At 31.7% G+C, this 12,429-nt stretch overlaps 2 protein-coding genes across 2 annotated transcripts; both read left to right on the top strand.

The window, feature by feature from the left end:
- Positions 1 to 989: 989 nt before the first annotated feature.
- On the top strand, positions 990 to 1,844 carry LOC108989856 (LOB domain-containing protein 12-like). The gene is made up of 2 exons (XM_018963618.2): positions 990 to 1,302; positions 1,406 to 1,844. Exons 1-2 carry the CDS (start codon positions 1,147 to 1,149, stop codon positions 1,748 to 1,750), a joined length of 501 nt encoding a protein of 166 aa, XP_018819163.1. The 5' UTR covers positions 990 to 1,146; the 3' UTR covers positions 1,751 to 1,844.
- Positions 1,845 to 3,300: 1,456 nt separating this feature from the next.
- Positions 3,301 to 4,649, top strand: LOC108989855 (zinc finger protein CONSTANS-LIKE 7-like). The gene is made up of 3 exons (XM_018963616.2): positions 3,301 to 3,849; positions 3,999 to 4,151; positions 4,554 to 4,649. The coding sequence occupies exons 1-3, from the start codon at positions 3,367 to 3,369 to the stop codon at positions 4,578 to 4,580; spliced, it is 663 nt and encodes a 220-aa protein (XP_018819161.1). The 5' UTR covers positions 3,301 to 3,366; the 3' UTR covers positions 4,581 to 4,649.
- The last annotated feature ends 7,780 nt before the right edge of the window (positions 4,650 to 12,429 follow it).

Below are 12,429 nucleotides of genomic sequence, written 5' to 3'. Positions count from 1 at the left end.
GTGAATGTCCACCAACAAACATTCACGTTGAAATCCATCTCTCTCGGGGTCTTGGTCCAAGTTAGGGTTTCTCATCCCTCTAATTAATTATTATATTAATTACTAGAGAAATGATATTTATAACCGTGAAGTGTACAAATATCGTACAATTTTTTTAAAAAAAGTGAATAAATACAATGCATACAGAATTTTTTTTTTTTTTTTAATAATGGACTTTATTTTTTTTTTTCAAAATGATTATACGGCGCTTGTGCACTTCATGATTATATATAGTATTACTCTTCTAAATATTCAACTTACTAATTTCCTTCTTATAGAAATGAATTAATATGATCGCTCGACAATAATATTATATAATAAGAAATGTTTTAGCCACATAGAGATTCTACAAAAGTAAATTTATAAATTGACGTGAATTGATGTGGTATGTTAGATTGAGAAGTTACTTTTATATAAAATAGATATTACGTATCATATAAAATCATGTCATAGATTTAATTTTATAAGATCTATTTATAACGGTAGTACTTCACCTACGGAAGTATTACATTTATGCGACAAGTAGAACATACCCAAGTAAAAATAGAGGAGTAAAAAGGAGAGAACTTTGAAAACTACCGGCGCACAAAACTGCATGCATCGCTAACCAATATCGCTCGTCTAGGCGGTGGTCAATCCTCTCCAATTAATTAATAATAATCAATTCCACTTAATTCCTTTAATGACCCTAATGCCCTTCTTGCTATTGTACCAAATCTCATATATTTATTGGCTAAAACTGTAGTACATAATATATATATATATAGGTTTCTTCTACGCTCAGTAATATATCTGGGGCTATAAATTAATTAAATAATTTTCTTAGTTGTTTTGGTAAGACTCTTATATCACTGCGATCTCTTGTTGTTTAAATACGATTGAATATTATACTTTATTCGTATTTTAAATACAGAGGCATGTGGATCTATTCTAATGTACTATAGCTAGCTAGTACCTCCTTTACTCCTATAAATACATAGATTAAGCTCATTTCTCTTCAGCAACAAGCTGCTTGTCGGCCTGCAACATTTTTCCTCCATCCCCACTTCCTCTTTCCGATAAAACATAAACATCTTTCCTTTCTTGGCCGGTCGTTTCTGTCTACATATGGGGGGCCCTTCACCATGTGCTTCATGCAAGTTGTTGAGACGCCGCTGCGCCAAGGACTGCATCTTTGCTCCTTACTTCCCTTCTGATGACCCTCACAAGTTTGCCATTGTTCACAAGGTTTTTGGTGCTAGCAATGTCAGCAAAATGTTGCAGGTCTCTGTTTCCTCCCTCTTTCTCTGGTCTCTTTTTTGTTATGCATGATTTATTCACTTTTTAAGCATGTTTTAATTTTTTTACCTTCATTTTGGTTTGGCAGGAGCTCCCAATTCATCAGAGGGGAGATGCAGTGAGCAGTTTAGTTTATGAAGCAAATGCAAGAGTAAGAGACCCTGTTTACGGGTGTGCGGGGGCTATTTCTTACCTACAGAATGAAGTATCAAAGTTGGAAATGCAGCTTGCAGTGGCTCAAGCAGAGATACTTTGCATCCAGATGCAGCAACAGCCAAATTACTTACCAACAAACCATATAGACGTCCAAGCTGGCGAGAAGTCGCATCTTTTATCCGCCGACTTCAATAACAATATGTCCCAATACCTTGGCTTTCCTTCCTCTAGCAATGTAATTCAAGACCCTCTTAAGAGAGAGTCTCTTTGGACTTAAACTCCTGATCCTCATCATCACCTTTTTATGAAATGCCAAACCCTTCCTTCAATTCATGTTTCTTTTGTCTTCTCTCTGATCTCTCCCCGGTCTATCTCTGCTTGTTTATTGTGCATGGATTTCTTTTCTTTTCTTTTTTTTTTTTTGTTTCTATATGTATATCATCATGTAAGACAAAGGGAGAAAGAACAAGGGAAGTGACTAATTAGTCTAATGTTGCAAAAGTGAAGCGTGCCGAGGATTAGGAGCATAAGAAAACAAGGGAACCTGGATTTAGGGGTCAACCCGGCATATCATGATTAGATATATATGGAGTAAAGTAGGGTTGACATCTATAGCTAGCTTCTCTTCCTCGCTTTAGAAGTTACTTTTCTGAATTATATTGTTTTCAGATCGTTTTGTTTTTATATCTTTTGAATATTTAATATTTTATCAAGCATATTTATGTCGAATATTGGAGGGAGGGTAGAATATAATGGTGAACGTCAAAAAATAAAAATTGATACTTTGGATGTTACTGAAATTTGGGTGATAATATTACGAGAGGAGTTAGAGCATCAACTCTTGGACAACCATTAAAATATAGTACATAAGTTTCAATTTTCAATGGGATTAAAAAAATTAAACAAAAAACAAAAGATAGAAGAAAGAACAGGTTAATAATAAGAAGAAGAAGAAATGGATAGCCTCCGAAGCATTCCCATTTGCAACTTCCCACCCAACATTTCTAACCCCAATGGATACCCATCCATTATTTTTGTAATTCTGTTTTGTTTACCCAAGAGATCGATGGATAGGCTGGGTATATCCATATGGGCCTCTCTTTACCTGCTTATTGCATGTGTTATAAATACTTGTTATAAATACTAATCAAAGTACACAACAGAAATAATAGTATCTCATTAACAAATCGTACAGTTGTTCCACAGAATTCTATCTCTGATAGTTGTTGTTATTCATCTAAAATCTTTTGTATTGATGGTGGAGTATGTTACGTGATAAAATTAGAGCAACATCTACATATTCTATAGATTAAACATCAAGAACCATTTGAGAGAGAGATTTTTGTATATGCCATCAGTATCTCATTCAAAGGAGGAAGAGATCACTATGTAAATACCCCCTATTAAGTGTAAACCCACAGCTATGGCCAGCAATCAAAACTGTGACTATTAAGCCATTTTATAACCCTAAAAAAAAAAATATATTAGTGTACACTGTAGATGCCCCTTTATTACGGCATGTATGTCGAGCCCATTGAGCGGTGTTTATCAACAGATTAACCCTTTTGAGTCTTTGACCACTTGAATTGCTTTACAACATACTCAAATGAGTCTTTTTGTCCCATCTCCCAAGTCGCAGGCAAGGAAAAGGGCGTTTGGGACCCACACTACCTTCTCCAAACTGGGCATCTTTCAACCAATTATAAGAAAATAGGACATGAACAAACCAATAGCAAGAGGATAAGGTGCCACGTAGGACAATAAAGCCAACAATAAAAACATAGAGAGAGAATGAATGAAATCTACTCTCATCCCTGTTATGTTTAAACTTGCATGCATACATAGCATACGAAGGGAAAGTAAAGATATAGACTTAAGAAAGAGAGAGGTAAGATGGGTTACCATTCGTTCTTAAGAAGCCCAAAGAAAGAAGAACAAGAAGTGCCAGACGCTGTTCTTACCAAATTCTCCGACACAAAGGATATTACTTGTGCAGATGGAGAAGTACTCGAGATTATGGACGAATTGGAGGGCATTTGGGGCATGGAAGTTGATGAAAAACTACCACAGGACACCAAGAAGTACTATGGCCAACTTAACTGGGATTTCATGGACTGGGAAGAATTTTCATACAGAGAAGGAGACGATGAACAAGAGCAGAAAGATCAGATTGAGAACCCAAACCGATGCTTTTTTGAAGAAGAAAGCTACTGTACTATAAAGAAGGAAAATGATGGGGTTTTGGAGGATGATAAAAAGATGTCATCTTTGAATTTGAACTTGAATTATGAAGAGGTATTGGATGCATGGTCTAACCGGGGGTCTCTTTGGGCCGATGATTATTCTGTTCCCATGGCCAGCAATGGATATTATGACGTTAGTAACCATTTCTTAGCCTTTTAATTTCCTTCTTTCTATATTATATATATAATAGAATAATTGTAGTACTTCAGCAGCTTTTTCTTTAATTATTAATTAGTTTTAAAATTCTGAATAATGATATTGAGTTTTGAATAATATTCAAGATGAGAGAGGTGCCTGTGATGGAAGAAGAGATGAGAACAAGAAGGGAAGCAAGAGTTCTAAGATACAAAGAGAAGCGGCAAACTAGATTGTTCTCCAAGAAGATAAGATACCAAGTTCGCAAACTCAACGCAGATAAAAGACCTAGACTCAAGGTACGTTCTTCCCTTCCCTTCCCTTCCCTTCCCTGCCTCTACGTCTCTTAATTGCTTATTCTAATCTCACATTAATGAGATAGTACTGTTCATTATTCTAGATTTACTTTCATTTATTAAAAAAAAAAAAGTTTAAAAGTAATAGACAATATCGTATGAAAGTAATATATAAATACAAGAGTACTACTAGATATAGTATGAATATATACTTGGGTAAGTGTTATGCATTCATTTTAAAAAATAGTAGAGTCTATTATTAAAAAATTAATTTTTTTTTATATGAATCACATATTTATTAAGATATTTTTTTTTTTTAAAAAGTGTCAATTTATTATAAATTTTAAATATCATTTCCTTAAATACAGTGTATACGACAACTCATTTATGCTATTTTGGTTGCAGGGTCGGTTCGTGAAGAGGGTTTCTTGACATGCTCGAAATATCTCTCCATGCATATTTAAATTTGGAATTTTTCTGGCATTATTCGTTTTCGTTTTCGTTTGAATCAATGAAATGAAAATATCTCTTTATTCAGTTGGACTTTCTGTGCACTTATTATGGAGCTTTATATCTTAAGACACGAGGCCCATCCCATCGGCCATAAAATTGACAGCAAAGATCATAGAGTGGCCGATCCCATCGGCAAATCAAACGGCCGACATTCAGAGGGAAATATTCCTTAGAAGCCTTTAAAATATTTAATAAATTTATTTATAAGTCTCTTTATTATTAACATATATACCAAACATTACGAAGATATGAAAACCCGTTACATCAATTTATATATAATAATAAATAAATAAAAAACCAAGGATTTCAGGGCCTCTTTGCTTTTGGAGTACTGATCTCGATGATCTAAAATATTTCTGTATGCATTTCCACAGTACATCAATGGCAATGGCTGGCAGTGGTCCATGGAAAGGGTCACCAATCTTATACACAACCATTCATGAAGGGTAGGGTGTGAAAGCAACATGAAGAATATCCAAAGTGAAGAATGGCAACATATAATGCATCTGCTCAATAATTATGCATTAATTTATTTATTAGTTTGTCAATGTGATATATATATATATATATATATGGAACAATGAAATATTTCACATATGATATATATATATATATATATATTTTGATGTTTTATTTTTTAAAATTTTATATATATTTTGAGGTGAGATGAGATGAGATGTGATATAAATTAAAAATTAAATAAAATATTATTTTTTAATATTATTATTATTTTAAATTTTGAAAAAATTGAAAGTCATGTATTAATGCACCTCACTTTTATTAGAGAAAGAAAAATATGACATGACATCTCATTTTCTAAAAGCATTGTCTTTTTTAAAAAAAAAAAAAACCATAAAAACTGTAAACCAAAATCTCCACCGACAAAAAAATTTGAAGCAATTATGATATGCACATGGAGATGTTATTGTAAATCAGGATTATTTTGAAATTATCTAATAATTAATTCAAACTAAAATAATTGGTAATTAAATTAACTCCTTTTATCCAGATTCCTTAGATGGTGTGGAAGAAAAATTCTATTTATGAGTTGGTGTAAATAAGTAAATAACATATTTAGGTCTGGTTTAGATATAGAAACGGTTTCATCTTATCTCATTATTATAATCTTTTAAAATCTTCACACAAAATATAATAAATAATTTAACCTTTTCAAATCTTAAAATAATAATAATATTAAAAAAAATAATATTCTAATAATATTTTATTCAACTTTCAACTTTCTATCTAAAACCATCTCATCTCTAAATCCAAATGGAAACTCCTATTATCCAGATTTCTTACATGGTGAGGAAGAGAAATTCTATTTCTGAGTCTGTGTAAATAACACATTTAGTAAAGCGTTTACATAACATAATTTGATTTTGAATAAAAATATTAAAATTTCAATCTTAAAAATCAAATTTTACCAATTAAATTATGTAGATAGTGTGCTCTAAATATCGACTTAATAATATAATAACTCGGTGAGAAAACATGACTTAGCCGTTATAGAATTTGGCAGAAGGAAACAGATTAATTTCTAAGAGCATTCTTAATGGATTATTCATCCTATATTTTACATACTTGACTTTTATAATATATCATACATCAACTTATCTATTTTTTCTTCATATCATTTAAATGTTATACTTTTTAATATTTTTTATTCATTTCAAATATTTTCTCTAACTACTAATGATATTCTCATATCTTTTGATATTTATAATATTTTTTCATATACAATGTTATATTTTAAATTAATCTAAATTTATAAACTAAACTAAAATATAAATTAGTATTATTATTTTCACAAAATGAAATAGATACTATTAGAAAACCCAAAGCCATCAACGACCAAAATCATTCCATGCTTGGTCTGTTGGTTAGTCCGACATTTTAACAAGCATCTTTTGTGTGCAAGGATCTGAATGTGAATAAAGAGAGTTAAGAAATGAGAAACTCAGCACGGAGCTGGAAAGAGAAGTTAATTAAAAATATTTACAATGATGAACAATGTCTTTTACATGTAGAGATTTTTTGTTTTAGAATATAAAAATATTTTTAAAATAGAAAATCTAATAGATGTCACTTTTGAGAGTATTTTTTTTTATATTTAAAAAAAAATATATTATAAAAGATTAATTGAGAGTGCCCTAACAACTCCTAACTTAATTTTTTTTTTTTAAGGTAATTCCAAACTTTAGGTTGCTGAAAAGTGTAAATGTGTATGGCACATCTCATATCATCAAACACCGATAGGCAAAAGATGGCATTATTGGGCAGATATTTTGCAAAGCACTTTTTCTTTTTCTTTTATTTATTTATTTTCTTGTCGACCTTTTTATTTATTCTGTTGGGTCGCTGTTTAATTCCTTCCAATACTTTCTCATGTGGTCCTCTAAAGGAAATGGATGCTTGAAACCTTTTTCTTTCTTTTGTGCGGCTCCGAAGGAAAACGACGACAAAAGGGCCCACAGAAAACACGTGATGATTGTATGGGGAAGTTTTGTTCATTAATTTTTAAAAAATATCTTATCTCATTTTATTTAATTATTATAATTTTCTTAATTTTTAATATAAAATAAAATAAAAAATTTAATTTTTTTTAAATCTTAAAATAAAAATAATATTAAAAAATATATTTTAATAATATTTTATTTATTTTTTTAATTTTAATTTTATATCATCTCTAAAGATAAACTAGCATTGGGTTTACATGACCTATGCAACTCAACTAGATCTATGGTATGTTCAATGCCAGATGTCAGAGGGAGGAGGAGTGTGCATGATTGTTCCCCCTGCATGGTCTGAAGTACTTTGGCTAATCATGATCCCCTCATTAAATAGAAATTATAGTTATAGTGATAAATACGTAATCGAATAATTATTTAAAAAAAATAAATAAATATGAATTTTTTTTTTTTAATGGATCACATTTTTTTTAAAACGAATACACGATACTTACATACTATATGACTGTATGTAGCTAGCATTACCCTTTTTATTATTTCTTTCTAATTTTCAATCTCCAGTTATATCTTTCTTGTAATTTAGTAGAAAAATACTGGATATAAATTTAAAATAGATAAATATCGTGTAAATTTTTTTGTAAAAATATGAGTTATATTAAAAAAAAGTATACTTTCTCATAGTGGAGTCTACCTTTTTATAAAGAGACTACGCAAAATTTATCTATTTAGGATTTATACAAATTATTTCACATTTTATTAAGTTACTTTTTGTTTAATTACATGTTTAAAGAGTTCATCTTCTCAACGGGTATGCCGTTTTGAGATTTTTAACGGCAACAAATGACTTTCTTACACGTCAGCAATCCTCATGTAAATTTCATGAACTACGCTGTAGAATAGCAAAATCAAATACACAGTATTTTATTTATCCCTTTTCACTCCCTCTCGAGTACCCACTACCTACCACGCTGTCGAAACCCCCTCTTCACTCCACACCGCCGGATAGACCTCCATAACCCGTCGCAACTCATCTCAAGCCATCGGAGCCAGCCGTCGCAACCCGGACCTCCACAACCTATCGCAACCCATCTCAGGCTGTCACAACCTATCTCGGCCCATCACACCCTTCAGCCGTCGCACCCATCCAGCCCATCGCAGCCCTGCCGTCGCACATGGTTTGAAATTGTTGTCATAGCCCGTCGCACCCTTCAACCCATCTCGAACTAGTTTTCGATAAACCATTACCAGAAAAGAACCACAACTATGTTTCGGCAAGAGGGGGGGTGGGGCTAGGGTTAAGGCTCGACGATAGGGAAGGATGGGGTGGGGTTGTGGCGCGATGGGATGGAAGGATGGGTCGAGGCTGTGGCTCGATGGGAGGGAAGGAAAGGGTATTCGGCTAGGGCTCGAGGGAATTGTTCCTAAGGGAGAGAGAGTGAGCGGAAGGAAATGGGATACGAGAGTTGGGTATTTTTCTCCCAATCCATTGTAATGCGACCACATAGACGGTAAATAGAGTGCATACGTGTCACAATGTTATTGGATGTCGTTTTTTAGGAGAGACCGGTGATGCCTGCGGGAAGATATTCTCGTGTTTAAATTATGAAATTCTTCAAAATATATCAAAAGTAAGGTCTAGTAGTCTGGTACCAAACTAAACCATCTCATTTCATCTTATATAATCATTTCTACTTTTTAAAATTTTTACATAAAATATAATAAATAATTAAACTTTTTTAAATATCAAAATAAAAATAATATTAAAAAATAATATTATAATAATATTTTTTTAAATTTTAAATTTTACCTCATCTTATTTTATCTATATAACCAAAAGAAATCTAATATTGTCTATAACTCTCTCCAACATTCTTCTTTAGAAGTAGTTTTTTGGGCCCACGTGGATTGCATCCTTGCTATTTTCAAGTTGATTGGGAGGGCCTAATCTTCACAAAGCAGGGTTCTATCCAAGACTCGTATTACTTGGTGGGCTCAGCCCTGTGATCATGAGCCTTATGGTTGCCCGGGCCAGGCCTTTGACGTTACTTTCCCAATTTCAAGAAAAGATAAAAAGAGAAATATTACCGACAAATCTCAAATAGATAAATTTCATACGAATTAATTGTAAAAAAGTAAGTCATAGTAATAAAAAATAATTTTTTTTACATTTTTTTTAAGTGTAATTTATTTTTTTACAAGAACTTGTATGATGTTTATTTATTTAAAACTTGTACAAATTATTTTTCAAATAAAAATAATAAGAGTAACTTAGATCGGAAGAAACTCATTTTAAAAAGTTGATTATGTATTCCTTGAGCATGTAACAAGCACATAATTATTTTTTTTAATAAGGGACATATATATGCCAATTTTTTTTAGGCAAATTTATAAAAGATGTGTTTTTTCACGTGCTTAATCAACATTTGTCATATTTATAAATGCGTTCGAGAAAACTATTTGTAATATTGTTCCGAGGAAAACTCTGTCAAAAAAACACTAATATATGGAATAATAAGACATGAATAGAAAAGAATGACAAAATTAAATATATATATATATATATATATATATATATAAAGAATGCATGTTTGATTGCGTTTATATTTAAGAATAACGTTAAATACAATCATAGAGTATGCAAATGCTGTGTATTCTATTTGAAAAAGAATGAGTCTACTATTAAAAAATTAATTTTTTTTTCTATGTAGACATCATATTTATCTATTTTTTTCAATAAAAGTGTGCAACGCTTAAATATTTTATAACTGTATTTAACATTTTTTTTATATTTATTATAACAATTATAATAGAAGATTAAAAAAGTAAATTTTTATAAAATTATAGGGACGTTATGAGAACTTTAATAAATAAAAATTTACTAATTCTCATTTAATTCTCTCAGTTCGTCCTCCCATTTTCAGAATGAATAAAAATTGAATTTTGAGGGAAATGGAAGAATGAGTATTCCCTCCTACTTGTTTTATTTCCTCTTATAAAAATTTTCAAATTTGAATTTTTTTTTTTCATTTTCTTGTAAATAAACTCTCAAATAAGATAATGAATTATTCTATAATTTTTTTTTTTTCATTTTCACCCCTAAACGAGTTGTTACTTTCATCATACTTCATTGTGAAGGCTTTTAATGAGATGTGATAACTGACCCACTTACAAAAAAATAGAAAATATTTTTGTTAGTTTTGAAAATTTTCATATAGCACAGTTATTGATGTTACATGTTTTTATTAATTGAATTCAAATCATAACAGATCACACCGTTAAGACAAGATTAATAAATAAATCGGTTTTGTATCAAACTTGTTTAACTCATAATTAACTAGCATAACTCGTATAATTTGAACATTCTCGGATAGAATCACATGGTACAATGTTTTTTTTTTTTAATTTTAATTTTTTATATTTATTTATTTTTTCCTGAATATAACCTTTGCATTTCATTAAAAAATCAAGTAATACAATTGTTGTCTCTATTCAGACATCCCACAATAAAATCTGGGACATTCTCTATCCACACTTTTCTTCCTCCATAACTAATTTTTTTTTTTTTTGCTAAAGTATGAACTACCATGTTCTTTTCTCTATGAGCAAACTGTACAGTCCAATTTGATCTATTCTTGAAATAAACTCTAACATCCTCTGCTATAGAGCTATAGCAGGCCAACACTTCTTTATCACTGCACACTGCCAATATGACTTCTCTTGCATCACCTTCGAATTTAGCTTTCTGAATATTAAGGTCATTACACAACTTCACTGCTTTCCTCAAATCATAGCATTATGCAACAGTTGCATCTTCTACATTTGCTTTCTGATTACACACAAAAGCCATAGCCCCATTTCCTCATTTCTAATCCTAATACCAATTCTCATTCTCTTCCTTTTTAAATTTGGAGAAGCATCCCAATTGATCATTACAAATCCTCTTTCTGGTTTTTCCCACCTCAGATTGTTAGCCACATTATTCTGCACTTGTCCTCCATGTTTATTAGAATTCTGAGCATCTTGATAGTCTTTGAGGGTAGCCTTAACAGATATGTTTAAGTTCCTGGGATGATCCAATCTTTTTTAAAAAACAAAACCATTTCTACGTAGCCATACCTTTCTAAACATCACTACCAACTCCTCCAACTGACTCTTATTCAAAGTAGACATGAATTTCTCCCACGGTAGCAAAAAATCTCTTTTTGATCTACCCCATTTCTAAACCATCATTTCCCCAAATATCATTTGATGTAGGACACACCCATAGCACATGCATAAGGGAGTCTTTTTCTGCTTCACACATAGGGCACCTTTTATCCTTCACCACTCACTTCTTATAAAGATTCACTTTACTATAATGGGTCATTTCCAACTTTCCAAAGAAACAATTTTGTTACTCCTAGCACATCCAAGTCCCAAATATTCATCCACCTTTTATCCTCTTTAACCTCTTTTGAGCTCTCTCTTTTACTCCTCTCCTTTCTATCCACATTCAGAAAGTATGCACTTCTAATAGAAAAATTATCATTTTTTGATGGATTCCAGTACATCTTATCTTTAGCTCTACCTCTACTCAAGGGTATACTAAAGATCTCCTCAGCCTCTTCACTGCAGAAAATGGTTCTAATCTTTTCTTCATCCCACTCCCCATTCTGTTTATCAATTAGAAATTCAACCCTTGAGTCTTCCTGTAGTAAAGAAACTGGAGATTGGAAAGCAAAAAAAGAGAGGCTAGGCAGCCACTTGGAACCCCAAATCTTAATGTCTCTCCCATCACCTACTCTCCACCTAATCCCTTCTTTTAAGAGTTTCCTAGCTAACCATATACTTCTCCATACAAGAGAAGGCTGTGTACCCAGTTTTAATTCCATAAAACTAGAATTTCTATACTATTTTTCTCTGAATATCACAGCTGCCAAGGAATTATAGAATTGAAGTAACCTCCTCCCTTATTTAGCAAGAAAAGCTATGTTAAAGCTCTCCAAGTCCCTAAATCCCATGCCACCCCTTCCTTTATGTAATCCCATCTTATCCCACTTCCTCCACACAATCTCCTTCCCTTCCTACTGTCTACCCCACCAGAATTTGGAAAACAAACCATTGATCTCTTGACATAGTTTCTCGGGTAATTTGAAAACACTCATGGTATACGTATGTATGGCTTGCAAAACTGCCTTAATTAAGACTTCTTTACCAACTTGTGATATAAGTTGTTTTCCCAACTTGTCATTTTCTGCCATATTCTTTTTTTAAGATTCCTAAAATTATTGAGTTTTGATCTTCTAGCCATAGCAGGA

Source organism: Juglans regia, chromosome 5 (genome assembly GCF_001411555.2).
Source record: "Juglans regia cultivar Chandler chromosome 5, Walnut 2.0, whole genome shotgun sequence".
Taxonomy (NCBI): domain Eukaryota; kingdom Viridiplantae; phylum Streptophyta; class Magnoliopsida; order Fagales; family Juglandaceae; genus Juglans; species Juglans regia.
This window is presented reverse-complemented; position numbering and strand designations above follow the sequence as displayed.